The sequence below is a fragment of the Manacus vitellinus genome, unplaced genomic scaffold (assembly GCF_001715985.3).
Source record: "Manacus vitellinus isolate BGI_N305 unplaced genomic scaffold, ASM171598v3 scaffold_45_pilon, whole genome shotgun sequence".
NCBI lineage: Eukaryota > Metazoa > Chordata > Aves > Passeriformes > Pipridae > Manacus > Manacus vitellinus.
The window spans coordinates 878,982-894,141 of NW_021940571.1; the positions used below are offsets into that span (position 1 = coordinate 878,982).

Below are 15,160 nucleotides of genomic sequence, written 5' to 3' on the forward strand. Positions count from 1 at the left end.
TTTTTTTAAAAAAAGGATGTTCTTTGATGTTTGATCTTTGTAGGCTTTCAAGCTGCAAGGAGATTTTAAGGCTACACTAAATATTGGTCTCCATCGTCACATACAGGGTTCGTGCCCTTTCTGGGACCCGGACTGTTCCCATAGTTTCTTTTATAAAAGACAATACACATATTTAAATAGCCCCTGCTCTGGGTCTGTGGGCTGATCACTCGTGTGTGGGATACACCGTGCCCAGGTTCTCCGGAGTGGGACGTTCAACCTTTTAAATTAGGGAGAATTATTCCCATCAGTATTACTCTTACAACAGTGAATTAACATTTTGTTTTCCTGAACACCACTGTGCAGCTGTAAATGCTTCTTCAACTTAATTTCTTTATGTATTCTCTTGCCTTTTCTCCCTTGTTGGTGTGATTTACTCACGTTTCAGGATTTCCAGCATTTAGATCTCTGACACACAGTATCACATACTGACTTTCAATATCCAGTTGAAGGATTGCTTCTTCCAAAGGAAACCATTCTCTCTTTTTTGTCTGCCCACAGCTGATGACAGTCAGTCCAACACTCCAGCACTTGGCCATATGAAGGGAGAAGAAGCAGGTGCTCAAGTTAGAAATTTCTATTTTCTTTTCTCTTTTCCCCTCACAAAGTGGCTTATGCACCCACATATAGACAAGTTGGTCTCCCCGACCCCCTTTAGCCTGGAGGTGCCTCTAAACTGGGGCAGTGGTTACCTCTGGTTCTGTTATTTAGATGTCCAGGACAGAGACGTGCCTGGTGCTGAGTCACTTGGGTGGTTTTGACAGTTTGCTCCTGTTTGCTCCAGTAACAATCCATGACAGTGTATCTGGACACCCAAGCAGTGCTCACGTTTGAAACCAGTGGGATTTTGCTGCCAGAGCAATTTCCATCTCCATGCACGAACCTCCTGCATTTCCATCATCTCCTTTAACACCGTGAAAACCACACATTCTAAAGGAAATATAAATTCAAATATTTTTAGGATTTTTTTGATTTAGATGCTGAAAAGAACTGCAAGTGAGTCAACACTACTGTAACTTCCCAGCTGTGGAGCTGCTCCCTCATTTCCTCAGGGTCCCACAGACACAGCACCCAGTGCCAACAACACCAAAGCTGGACTGTAAGACTTTATTTAGGATTCCCTCTAGACATGTATGTTCCTCAAATAAATAGTATATAAATAAATAACTTGAAATTCACTATGCAAAGCCGTAAAGCACTTGAGCGTTTGTTATCCCCTTGACAGAGCATTAACAGTTTGAATGGATTTAACAGTGTACCCAAATAAAATTCACGTTAGGAAAAGCCAGCTGCCCCTGCATTTGTGTGGGCACCTGGAGCCCAGGGGAGCAGTGGCAGAGCAGCTGCAGAGCACAGAACCCCCTCAGCCGCTGCTGCCCTGGCCCTCCCGCTCCCTGTAGGCCTTGTTGAGCAGCTGGATCTCCTCCTGGTGCCCCGTGCCCACGTGCTGCCTGCTGCTGCTGCGATGGCCCTCCACGGTGTCGGGGATGGAGATGCTGATGTCCCTGCCGGGGCTGTGGCACGGGATGAACAGGGAGTAGGAGGCGCTTTCCCCCAGCTCGCAGGACACAAACCTGTTCTCCCGCCGTGAGTAGCGCAGGGAGGGGGACCTGGCCTGGGTGGAGGACTGGCTGATGTTGCTGATGATGGACACGGTGTCCAGGGCCTCCTCATTGTCACAGATCTCCAGCACCTCCAGATGAATCTTAACGTTGGTGTGAGGGGACCCCTCCGGGCTGGGCTCGTGCCCGACGCTCTTGGACCGAAACACCTCGATTTTCTTGGCCATGGGGGTGATTTTGTGCCCGTCAGAGCTCACCTCGTACGTGGATAACGAGAGGGTCTTCCCGGTGGGAGCCTGCAGAGACACAGTCCCTTGGAAGGCACACAGAGGGGTGGCCAGGGCCCCGCCCGAGCGCTGCAACACAAACAGGGACCGTCACCTGAGGCCAGGGTTTCAAGTCAGAATCCATTGTAAATAAGCCAATTATGCTCAGTTTGTTAATTTATTTTACTGCCTTTTCCTTGCACAATTTTAGATACCTGGTACTTATGACTTGAAAGAGCAGAAAGAAGTTACACGCCCTAGTATAAAAAGTGAAGTCCCAAGTGGCTGTGACTCAATAGGACATCTACAGAATATGAAATAAAAGCTGACTCCTTCAGTGCAAGGTCCTGCTTAATAAACCACTGTGGATTTGTCAGGCTGAACAGCAGGAAGATGGAGGGGATGTCTGAGGCACCTGCAGGGAGAATGAGCAATCCTGACACACTGCGATGAACACGCCAGTTCTGCAGAATAAGACATTTCCCAATGATTTAGTGGCTCTTTCCAAAAGTCTGTTTTCTCTTGAGAAATCAGTATTTACTGTTAGAAGTGAAAAAGATGCGTCAAGTCCTCCACATCACTGTGCAGTTACTGACCAGGGAGGCAGTGAACTCCATCATTTTCCACTAGAACAATTCCAGTAGAAACACTGCTCAATTCCAGACACCTTCACCTGTTTCTAAAGCAGAGAATTCACCTGTCCCTGCAAACTGTGCCCAACAACACTGTGCTCTGGCTCTGGGGCCTGGACACTGCAAGCAGGAACCAGGCACAAAGGTAAAGAGTTTTGTGAAATAAAACAAACCCTGTCTTTTCAACCAAAGTGCCATTCTGCAGCTTTTGTGTCTTAGCAGTTTTGCAACAGATCAGACACACAGAGATCATCACCAATAATCCTAAATAAAATGAACAACTTTCCCTCCAACTCCAGCATTAAGCTTGTTTTCTCCCTCAGTTCCAGCAGGACTGGCAGCACAGCACAAGGACACCCCAGGCTGGAGGACATCATCCATCCCACACCAGGGTGGTATCCATGGCAACTCCACGGGCCAAGGGAGCCTTGTTCTGATCCTGGGAAGGGAAGACTTTTCTTCCAGAGACCTCACTCACTCTCGGCCAGGAGAGCTGAAGGAAGGATCAGACACTTCTCTGCTTCAACACAGCAGATTGAAAATTCACTCTGTTCTGGTTCTTCCTCCACTTACAGATACTTTTTCCCTGCACATCCACATACACAGATACCTACAAGTATTTATTTATTCATTGTACACATGCATGTGTATGTGTGTGTGTGTATATATATATATATATACACACACACACACACACGAGAGAAGCTGTGGCTGCCCCATGCCTGGAAGTGTCCAAGGCCAGGTTGGACAGGGCTTGGAGCAACCTGGGCTAGTGGAAGGTATCCCTGCCCATGGCAGGGGTGGGACTGAATGGACTTTAAGGTCCCTTCCAACCCAAACCATTCTGGGATTCTATACAGTATTTACCTTTTAACAATTAATTTCTTGATTTCTGGCAGTGTTGAAAGGTTTCCATTTGGAAATGCTCAGATGTTTCAACTAACAAAATCACAGCATTCTGCACACAGACCATTCTGGAAGCCAAAATCACTGTCTTTCTGTAGAGGCCAACTTGAACTGAACACCCCAAAACATGAGCCAGGACCCCCTGAGCTGCAGCCCAGCACTGCCTGGGAGCTGTGCCTCTGCAGGGCTGGGCTGTGCAGCTCTGCAGCACAGACACAAAGCTGCCAGTCTAAATGTTGCCTAATACACATCATATATAATAACAATATACATATATTCATCCCTTGGGAATGCTGAAGGATCTCCAAGGCCGTGCTGCTTCCTTTCCCTCCTGGCCCTTCCCTCGCTGAGTTTCCCCGTTTGTGGAGATTTGTGTCCATCCTGTCCCATCCCAGGACATCCCCCTGTGCAGCCCCTGCCCAGAGAATGTTCTGTCAGAAGCTGGGACAGGGATTTCACTGGAGAACTCCATGTACCAGCACATGCATTCCTAACAAGCAAGGACAAAAAATCCCAACGAAATAAATCACAAATGTCCCTGTTCCTTGCGGAGTGCTGCTGCATTCTGAGCAGAGAAATCTCTGCATAATTGATAAACAGATCCTTTCATTATTTAATTACATTATCCACCTGCCAGATTTCACAGAAGACAGGAGGCAGCTGCAGCTGCCACGAGCCAAAACCTTCCTCATCATTACTGTGGGTCAGGACTGGGCTCCCCTGCCCCATTCCAGTTCCCTGAGCAGAGCTTAGCCTGGATTCACCAAGGACAGTATTGTCCCTAGGGAAGGATATTGTCCATAGGGAAGGACACTGTCCATGGGGGAGGCTCCTGACCCATCCAAGCCCCACAGCAGCTGGGAATGCCCCTGGCAGAAAGGTTTCCTTTTGGAAATGCCCAAAGCAGTGAGGGAGGGCCCACCAAGAGCCATCTGGCTTAGTTTTTAAATTATCCTAGAAACAGAATCCAGAAACTCTGTGGCCTTTCCTGCATAGAAAAAAAGTTCTTGATCCCGATGGCTTTCCTGAAGGGGGAGGGAAGGGGAAGGAAAGGGGAGAGAAAGGGGAAGGTAATTTTTGCAGAATCTGTTCTTGTGTTTCTCCTTGCAAACCGGCAGAAACCAAAGAACCCCACCCTTTTCTGCCTGGTTTGCCATGAAACACTTATAATTACATCAAATATTAATAAAGGATATTAAGCTGCCAAATACACATGAAAATCTTAATTTCCTCACTTGCCAAAGCAGAGCCTGACTCTCCCTGCTGGGAAGTGCCTCCCAAGGGTGTGTGGCATTCCCTCTGCTTCCCTTTGGGGGCTGCAGGAGCCCATCAGTAACCTGCAGAGCTGGGGGCTTACTGGAAAAGGAATGTGACTGCAGTCAGCTTTGAATTCTGCTTGTGGTGTGTTCACAGGTGATGTTCAGAACCATTTCAAACTCTAGTTTACAAGTGATGAAGAGTTTATTCTGCTGGAGGAAGCCTGGCCATCCTTTAAGGCTGACATTAATATTTCTAATACCAAACATTTTGACACACTTTTCACGTTATATTAAGTGTAACTGGATTCATCCCTGTTCTAAGGACCTTAAACTCAGTAGTCCAATTTCTCCAGCACTTAGCACCTACAAAGACCATCATCCAGGCTGGATAAGCACACAGTTCCTGGGATTTCCTGGAATTTTTTTATTTCAGGGAGCAAATGACTGCAGAGCAGGGAAAGAAAAGCATGAACAGCTCTAATCTCCAACCATGGTGATCGATCAATCCTCCATCTCCTGAGAGCAAAGCTGACTCTGTGTCAGGTGGATCCTTAGCTGGGTAATGCTTGGTAACAACTGAAATCAGAAATAAACTGTTCAGAGCCACACGCCCTGGGTGGTGGCTCCCGTAGCTCCCAGCTCAGTTTGATTTTAAAGAGAATAAACTGCTGTTGAAACAGTGAAAGTCAATGCAGAAACAAAAGCTTAACTGGGGTAAGAAAGGAAATGCCTACAGCCTAGAATGCCTACCCGATGGGGGGGAGAAGAAAAATTGTTTGGAGGCCACTCCAGTGCACCTGGGCAGGAGCTGCCCCCCCGACTGAGCTCAGACCCTAAACTGCTGCCCAGACAGGGTTGTGTGGTGCCATCAGAGATGCCCTAGAGGATTCAGGATGTCCTCAGAACACCTTTACATATAACAGGGGACTGATGGGAGACCTACAGCCTCCTGGAGCAGCAGCTGGAGGCCAAGTGGGACATCCTGAGGCACCACAGCTGGTTCTACCTGTGCCTGGTGAGGGACTCAAGCACAAGGTGCTCTGCAGACCTTCCCTCACCATCCCTAACTTCCTCACAAATCACAGGCCCTGGAATAAGGAGACAGGTGTGACATCAGTGTCAGAGCCAAGCACAGGTGACACTGGAGTCTGTGTCTCTGGCAGAGGCAGCAGGCCCTGGGGTGAGGTCCCAGAGGGACTGAGGGCACAGTGGCAGCCCCAGAGCTGACAGGGGTTGCTGTGTCCCATGTCACCCCCACCGGGCCATTCTGCCTCCCCAAACACAAAATCCAGCAAGCTGAAGTCAGCTCCAAGGAGTCTGCATTCCTGATTACTTTGGTGAAACACAGCTTGAGCTGAAAAGATCTATTTTTAGAATGTTTCCAGTAAGGATCCCAATGTCTCTTTCCAGAGACAATGAATTTTCTGTTTGTTTTAAAATAGAAGCTTAGTCTTCCACTTCCCTAAAAATTAAAATTGGCTGCAGTGAAATTAATTACTGCAATGATTTGCCTCTTCAGAGGCTGACTGCAGTAAATGCAGAGCCAACAGGCTATGACAGGAACAGACAAGCTCACCTCAGGTGACCTGAGCCCAGCACCTGCCATTGGCCTGCCCAGTGCAGACAGACTTTTATTTATATGGACCAGGAACAGAAAGTGCAACAGAGCATCCAGGTAAGGTCACCTGCATCTCCAGGCCAGAGCTTCTGTACTCAGCTGTCTGGGGCTGAAGGGACTGAGGTCAACAGAAAGCCCTGCAATATTTCACAAACAATTCCCCCCTGGCACCCTTAGTGAACCCCTGTGGGTGCAGCTTGGACACAGCTCAGAGGGATCTGGATTTGAGGCTGCTCAGGTAAGTCCAGGGCTCTCCTCCTTCCTGGGCTTCATGGGAGTCCTCTGCCTGTGGTGGGTACAGAAATGAGAGCTTGGCACGTCTGGCCCAGCTCCCTCGGTCACTGCTGGGACAGGAGAGGATCTGCTGACACTCCTCTCTCCTGTAACCCTATGGAACTGGGCCTCACCCTTTTCATCACACTCCATGAAGTTCATGTGACAGGTACTGCCAGTCCTGCAAAAAGGTTCTGGGTGCCTCTGCCAGCATCACACCACGAGCTGTCATGCGAACTTAAACCAAGTGGTGGGTTTGCTTACCAGGAAAATACAATGCAGAAAACTGTGATGAAGAACAGCACAAGCCTTTAAAAAACAAGCCCTTATCAGCCTGGACTGTAATGGTTTATGGGCAGGTGTCCCAGTTGTCCTGTAACTCCCAGGCCATTAAGTGGCATTAGGGACAAGGCACAAGGGCCCCTTGGACAGCGGGATATCGACTTTACCTGAGGCATGGTCTGTTCTCTCCCTTCACATGGAGCACACACCCCTCTGTCCCATGGGGAGCGAAGCCAGGAGATGATGGTGAACTGTTACATTGATTTTCTAGCCACAGGAGCCTCCTTGGAAAGCAGGAACCAGGTTCCAAGCACCACGTTCAGGAAGAGCCCCGATGGGAACAGCAGGGCAGAGCATCAGCTGCTGGTACAGATGGACCAAAGAGAACCTGCAAGGCCATTCCTGACTGAGCTTCTGTGCTGTGCCTGATGTTTGCTGCAATGTTCACAACTTTCCTGGAGTGAGGGACATCCTGAGTATTTATCATGTCAAACAAACTTCTCCTCCTCACAGAAGTCACTTACACAGCCTCCCCCTCTTTCCCTGCAGGGCACAGAAAGAGGTTCTGTACAGAGTCTCTTCAAAGAGTTTGCTTGAGGCAACCCTCAGATGAGGTACTGAGTGAGAGAGAAAAAACAAGCAAGCCTGGAACACACTGCCAGCCTGGAGATTTGTGTTGCCTGAAGGCACTTAAGTGCAGGCAAAAAAGACATGATATATTTACACTCCATCTCCTTAGGAAGGGAGATACATGGGTATTTTATGAGATGTTAAAGGTATTTTTTCAAAAATGCAGCCGAGCAGAGTTAGAAATGACAAGTACCATTTTCTCTCTCCCTCTCAATTACAGCCACTCTCCACAGGTATTAAATAAACTCTGCTGCCTCATTCTCCCTCATGCCACTTCTGTTCCAGAGAAATCACTTGGATGGAGTAACTCTTTACTCACAGAACAGACAATGAGGAGACAACCAGCTGTGACATGAGTATTATCACCCCAAGGAAGGGCCACCCTCCAGGGCTTCAGCAGGAAACCAAAGCATCCCACGTACTGCCTGACACCCTGCTCTTCAAACAGCCCAACCAAACTCACTGGCACCTTCCCCCCGCTTATTTACGGTCTGAAAACAACAGAATACAAAATACTGCTTTCCCAACACAAAGAGACTTCCCAGCCCTGGTTTCCCTGGAGCAGCTGAGGCAGGGGAGCCGTGCAGGGCAGCTGGACAGGCCACCCCTCCCAGCTGGCTGGGAATTGGGCACGGGAGGACTCATCTACCACATCACCCAGGAGCTGAGCTGGGCAGCCAAGTTCCTCCTCCTCCTGCCAGTTCTTACAGGTTGTCCTAGTGAAAAGGAAGCTGGAAGCACTCTGGTAACGACACCTGTCTCTGGGTACCCTCTAAGAACCCCTGTACCTCCTGCAGAAGGACATGGCCACTCAATGCCAGGGACAGACTCCTTTTTTAACACACGTGAGAAATGCAGTGATGAGAACAAAGTGACTTTTCTCAGACACTTCAGGACATCAGACAGGATGAATACCAGGATGGTTTACAACTGATTTAACGTGTGGCACAAATTGATCTTTTATTCACCATGCACCTGAGCAATGCAATGAAGTTTTTTTTACCAAGCTTGCTGGGTTTCACACCCTGCCCTTTCCCAGCAGCAAAGCAAATGTCAGCTGTGAAGCTCTGGCAGCTCCTGCTGAATGTCAGAACTTGGGAGAGCTGTGACTCCAAAGCCTGAACTTTCACCCCACAGGAGCCTCAGTGCCTGGGAACTGCACACAGGGTTATACCTTGGGAAAGGTCAGAAAACGATGAAAGGTGATTCCCTGTAATGCAAGTAGGGAAGGGTACGTCCAAAAGGGACACACAGAGCCCCAGGGCACAGAAAGCATCCCCAGGCAGTGACTGCCAGGTGCTGCACCAAGAGCTGCTCATACCTGCTGCCAGGGGAGTCACAGGGCTGCAACCTGAACTGGCAGCCACAGGAAATGGGAAAGGAAATTATTACTATTTGTTTTAAACACCATCTGGAAATTCCTGCGAGGAGCCACAGTTATGAACCTATTGATATAGTGACTTTATTAACCAGACTGTACATGGCACACGAGGCCTCAGCAAGAACTGGTAGATTAAAACCAGGCTGAATCATCCCCTCTTTTGCCCCCAAAGGCAGAAGTTCATCTCTGCTCACTGCAACAGAGTGAACCCCAGCTTCTGATGAAAGGGATGGTCAGTCCAATTTGAAATAGCAGACACATTCCTACTCTGACTCGGATCATACACTTGTGTTCAGCAGGTGGAGTGGGATTCCCTTACTGGGATGGAAAATACACCTCACCTATGTATGTGCAAAAGTCAAGAGCAACTTGATCAAGCTTGGAGTCACCCTGCTTGGAGCAGGAGGTTGGATTAGGTGACTTCCAGAGGTCCTTTCCAACCTAAAGCCTTCTACAGCTCCTGTCTTGTGGACTTGACAAAGGTTCTTACCCCACTCCCACCTACTGTAATGCCAAATGTCCACTGAGTGCCACAGTGCACATTCAGGTTTGATTCTGCCTTTCCCCCACCCAAAAAGTGTCACCAGATGCTTGGAAATACCCCTGAAAATGTCATCTTTTGGAGAGATCTTCCTATTCACTAAGATGAACCAGCATCACTCATACTCAACTCTTACCATATACAAATCATGCTGGTGCACACAAAATAGTAATTAGAAAACTCCAAGATTAAGAATAAAAGTGAGAAATTGTTGTAGGATCAGCATCTGCAAACAGGTCTGTGGTTACTAAACATCACACAATGCTAAGTAAGAGTTTTACTAAAAGGAGCTACACTGCCAACAGGACTAATAGAAAGGTCAATGTAAGTAAAAATCATTCTTGTTTTATAAGGTAACTCTTATTATCAGAAAAGAATGGGGTAAATCCCAATTTTACCTGCCGAGGGGTCCTCTCGGATTTCCTCCTGCACCATTCCCAATCCGTGAGCTCAGGTTTATGGCTTTCCTCGTGGGACAACCTCCACTCTGGTCCTTCAGGGATGGCTGGTGGGTCACAGTGTGTGCCCTGCTCGCCCCTGCAGGCCCCTGCAGACGGGGGGCTGGGCCCAGGCCCACCACCACTCCCTCTGCCAGGCTCCAGGGCCTCGCAGTCAGAGCCCACCAGGCTGTGGCAGGACGTGGATTTACCATCACTGCTGTGGTGGGGGTGGTTCTCCTGGGATATTCTGTAGATTCCATAACCTTGCTGGAAGGACAGGTTGAACTCAAAACCCCTGCGTTTGGCTAAGCAGGAAGGGAGGAAACACCATATTGAGAGTCAAGACCGAGAAGAAAAATGAGATTACACACACAGTGAAAACAACACACTGAACGTGGAATAAATTATCCAACCACTGCTACAAACAGCCAACTTTCTGTCCATAAACAGAATGAACTGTTGAGAAGAAAGACTTCTAAGAAGAAACTGCCTTGTGGATGAACTGCATTCTATCCAGGGAAGTGCTAAAAGGGCACCAGTGGCAGCACAAGCCTTTCTGCACCTGGAGAGTGTGTTTAAAGCAACTGAAAGCCATGCACAGGGGATGGCTTCTCTCTAGGAGTCAGGAGCTCTTTCTCCCTAAACATGAAGCAGATGTCAGGAATTCATCCACTAATGTTAGAGGACTTTCACTCCAGAGAATGGGAAACAACTCCCACATCCTCAGAAATCCTTAGCCCTTAACTCATGCAGTTGAGTTCTGTAGGTCCCCTCCAACCGACCCATTCCATTTGTCCAGCTGTTTTTACATAAGACCCAGAGAAAAAGAGAGCTCTAGAAGGCAACCCTTCCACACTTACTTGTGAGATCTCCTGAAGGCCCTGCCCAGGGCTCCCTCCTGCAGGTGATGATGCAGCCACAGGGCAGGTGCAGCCAGTGCTCTGACAGGACGAACAGCGGGGTGGCCGTGGCAGCCAGCGCGCTCAGCAGGAAGCTCAGGGCCTCAAACACAAGGCTCTGCACACCAGTGATGTACTGGACAACCATCTGTACCTGCAAGGCAGAGCATTTGGAAATTGGTATCACTTCAGGCACATGAGAATCACTTCAGGCACTTCCAGGAATAAAGAGAACATCTCGCCATGAACACGACACAGCTGTAAGACACAGGTTGTCATTAGTGTTTGCTGAGCACAACGATTCTGGTTCCAAAGAGAGCAGAGCAAACACCCTCACTGCCCTTCCCCTCGCTCTGCAGTTCTCAGAAAAACCCTTGCTGAAGCTAAATATAGATGCTGAGCACTATTAAACAGCTCCCAACCCAAGCAGCTCAGCAGGGACTGCTGGCTCAGCCCCTCCTGTGGCACTGAGGACCCCCAGCTCAGGTGCTGAGTCTGTGCACAGCCCAGGGCAGGGCTAACACTGCCCCAGACCCGTGTCCCCTGCTCTCAGCAGGGCCCTTTCTACTGCACTGTTCCCAAATGCACATCCATGGACAGCACTCCTCCCACCCCCAGTACTACAGGGGTTACAAAGATAGAAACAAACCACATTTTCTTAACAAACTCCTGCTTTTTAACCCACCTGCCAAAGGAGGGGACCTAGAGCTGTGAGGAGGGGCCATTAGCTTGGCACAATTCCCAGACCCCAAAATGCTGAGCAGATGCCTCATCACAGAGCTGGGAACACCAAACTGGGACTTTATTCCCCCCTTTATTGGTGAATGATGTGACAACAGAGTATCAGACCTGTGAACAAAGTTCTGTCTAACCCACTGGACACCAGTTAAACTCACGCAGTGGCACAGACCTGCTGGAAAGGACTTTTGCTGGTACAACTATACTGTAAGAACAACTGCCATGGCCACCGCTCATCTGTTTCAATCCACGGCCCTCAGGCCACATCCCCCTGAAATGTGAGTGAACACTGGACAGTGAGCTGACAATTTACCATCATGGGGAGCCAGAGAACAGCTTTGGTCAGCGCAAGGATCAGCGAGAACCGTTTCTGGGCAAAGCCCACCGTGGAGCTCCTGCTCTGTGAGCTGCTCATGAGGGCACCGCTCCCGGCCACGCCCTTGCCCAAAACTGCCCCCGAGTCCTGGCAGTGCTGCAGGGCTTTATCCGCGGGGTCCAGCGGGGACAGCGCCGGGGCAGCCGCGGGTGTCCCGGGGGAGGTGAAGCCTCCAGGGACCTCCAGGTAGTCGGTGTGTGAGAGCTGCGGCCCAGCCGAGCACAGCAGCTGGTGAGTGAGGGGCACAGCCAGCACTGCCAGCAGGGACACGCACAGGGAGTACACAAGGAACACAAACAGGATGTAGGAACTGGCACAGTCGGTGAAGCAGCCCCAGGAGGTGGGGATGTACCGGCCCCAACCGCAGAGGGGCAGAATGCAGATCAGCAAACCCACAATCCAGGTGATGAGGATGGCCCATACCACGCTCACACGACGCTTGGAAGGGCTGCAGCTCAGCGTCTCAGCCGTGTTGATGGTGTAGAAGTTGTAAGAAACTAAAAGTGACCCTTTCAGGTTGCTAGAAATGCCCTGGAATAAATACATAAGTGCTGAGGTGGTGCACAGAGGCTGGGGGAGGCCTTCACTCGACCACTGCATGAGCATGAAAATAATCAGTGGCATGATGCTGATCAAATCATCTACTGCCAAGGAGGTCACAATCATCGACACTGTGGTTTTGTTCTGCATTTTCAGCAGGGAAACTACTGAATAAATGCTGCTCAGAAGGGCTGGGAATGCAATGGTAAGAGTCAAGCAGAACAGAAAGACATTCCAAGTCCTCTGCTCACTGGTTTTGTCCTCGATGCCAGAATTTTCACTGAAGAAGCTCGTCCCATTGAGTGACAAATTACCAGGCATCACTGACATTGTCCTTGGCATTCCTTTTTCTTTGCCTTCTCACTGACTCGGCAAGTTTTCACTGGCTGAAACCAGCACTGTCAGCTCCACATCACAAGTTTCTTTGTTTTCCTAGACACTCTTTTGTGGCATCCGATGAAGAAATACTCAGGTGAAAGCACCCCTGATAACCAGAACAAAAACCAGGCAACAATGAAGTACCAAAGGTGCTGGAAAAAATGCAACTCTTCAAAATCCTCTCCGTGCTGGAAGATGGTTCATTAAGGCTCTCCAGGTAAGCCGGAGCCGTTCCTCCTGACGACACCCACACCGTGCCTTGCTCCCGAGCCGGGCTGGACCGAGGGCACAGCACCAGGGCTGTTCGAGCTGTAGTAGCTCCTGGAGACTCATAGTAGGAGGAGAGGCTGCTGGACTCACCCTGCGCTGCCTGAGCTGCAGGAGGGAGGAGCCGGTGCAGGATGGAGAGCCGGGAGTGAGGATGTTCCCAGGTCCCTCCGGCTGGATCGGAGCCTGGAGCAGTCCCCGCCAAGCCCCACCTCCGAGCACACCGGAATCCAATGCAAATGCTGCGAGTTGATGTCAGCCGCGGATGTCATTCCCGTAAATCCCGAGGCTGCTCCCGGGCCGTGCAGCTCGGCTGGAATGCTGCTGGTGGTGCTCCGGGCTGGGCGAGGGCACAGGAGGGGCTGCAGGAGGGGCCACTCCGCTCCAGCATCAGCGATCCCCACGGAGCCAGGGACACCTTCCACTGCCGGCAGGGATCGTGTACAGGGAGCCCGGGGTCACTGCCCTGGGCACCTGGATCTGTAAACCCTAATTCCTCACGTGATTCCAACCGGAGCTGCATCAGAGGCTGGAAAATTGTCCTCCTGTACCCTCAGCCATCACACACGCCCTGGGTGTCCAACAGCCTCGATGGCAGAGAGCAACCACAAATCTTCTTACAAGTTCCCTCAGTACCTTCCTCCTGACACACCTCACTGCCCTTGCCTTATTCAATTCTCTGCCTCTCTGCAGCTTTTTGGACACTTTGGTGGGAACAGCCCATCCTGTGCCTCCCGTTTGTGTTTGGAATTAAACGTTCATCAGTGTTCTTGGAAGAAAGTCACTTTTATTTATTGCCTTGCCCATTTGAGGCAGGTGACGTATTACTCACTTCAGTTTATCTTCCCACACAGTGTATTTTATTATCTGAATTGCACCTTGCTACTGCTCTGTGGCAGTTTTACCATAACTTACAATATGGTGAGATGTTACTTCCTCTGGTTACAACAGTTACCAACAGAAGGTCTTGGAGTGAAGAATTCAAGCAGCTCCCCTTCTCATTTATTTTTTTTTAATATGACTGATAAATTCCAATGAAAAATGTACAGAAAGAGCATTTTCATCCCAAAACTAAAGGGAAAACTGAGTTGCAGTAAGAACCAAGCAACTCTACAAAGAGCAGCAGGACTGTCCCCACAGCTGTGCAGGCAGTGACCTGCACGTCCAGTGAGCTGTGGGCTCTGAAACTTCTCTTGTGGCTGGGGCAAATAAACCTGTCAGACTTCTGATCTCCAGGATGAGTTCACACTGTAATCTTTCCCCATTTACAGCAGCACTATTTTTCCATGGTAATCTCCCTCCCGAGGTTCCCTGCAATCCGTGCAGGGCCCCCCGGAGGGCGGGGAGGCCAGGCCGGGTCAGGGAGCCAGGAGGAAGGACAGTACTGCCCCCGGGGCACAGCCCGGAGGGTGCAGGACAGCAGGGACTGCTCTGCTCTCCTTGCTGGGGCTGGGGCAGGCAGGAACCTGCACAGTGAGGTCCTTCCTGCCTCTTCCCTTCCTTCTCTGGTGTGAATTCTTCTAAGGAATTATTCCCAAGAGAAAACACACTGGGGTGGAGGTCTCCCGTGTGGCCTCTTTTCACACAGCCCTGCACAATGACAGCTCCCCAGAGGATGGGTCAGCACTGCTGACAGTCTGGGACAGCATTTCTGAGACACTCCATGTAACAGCTCAGAAATGCTTATGAAGAGAATCAAGTAGTCTCCAGCCATAAAATACAGCCAACAAGTATGTTATTAAAATTGTATCCTATTTAGTGTATGAGTCACATTCTACTTTCTTACCTTGCACTAAGCTAAGCTTTGACTTGGAGCTTTGCTTCCCTTTGTCACTGAAGAGAGATGTGGTTATTACAGCAGCTGTGCAAATACTTCATTACAGACGGTAATGTAAGGTCTGTGCTAGGCTAAAATGTATCTCTGTATAAAATTCCTTTAAAGTCTTGGAATGTATTCCTCAATAGCATGTGAAATAAAATGTTTTAATTTTTTTCTAGAGAGTTTAAAAAAGATGTCTGAAGAAATGTCCATTTTTGGTCTATGGGACTCAGATATCACTTTCAGATACAAGATGGTTAAATTACAGCTGATTCTTCCATCTTGTTATTTGCCTCAGGAGAATTAAATCACTT

At 49.4% G+C, this 15,160-nt stretch overlaps 1 protein-coding gene across 1 annotated transcript; it reads right to left on the reverse strand.

The window, feature by feature from the left end:
- Nucleotides 1–390: 390 nt before the first annotated feature.
- On the reverse strand, nucleotides 391–12,712 carry GPR149 (G protein-coupled receptor 149). The gene is made up of 5 exons (XM_018079187.2): nucleotides 11,780–12,712; nucleotides 10,690–10,882; nucleotides 9,788–10,134; nucleotides 732–1,957; nucleotides 391–569 (listed from the first exon to the last, which is right to left on the reverse strand). Exons 1-4 carry the CDS (start codon nucleotides 12,710–12,712, stop codon nucleotides 1,403–1,405), a joined length of 2,028 nt encoding a protein of 675 aa, XP_017934676.2. The 3' UTR covers nucleotides 391–569; nucleotides 732–1,402.
- Nucleotides 12,713–15,160: the final 2,448 nt, after the last annotated feature.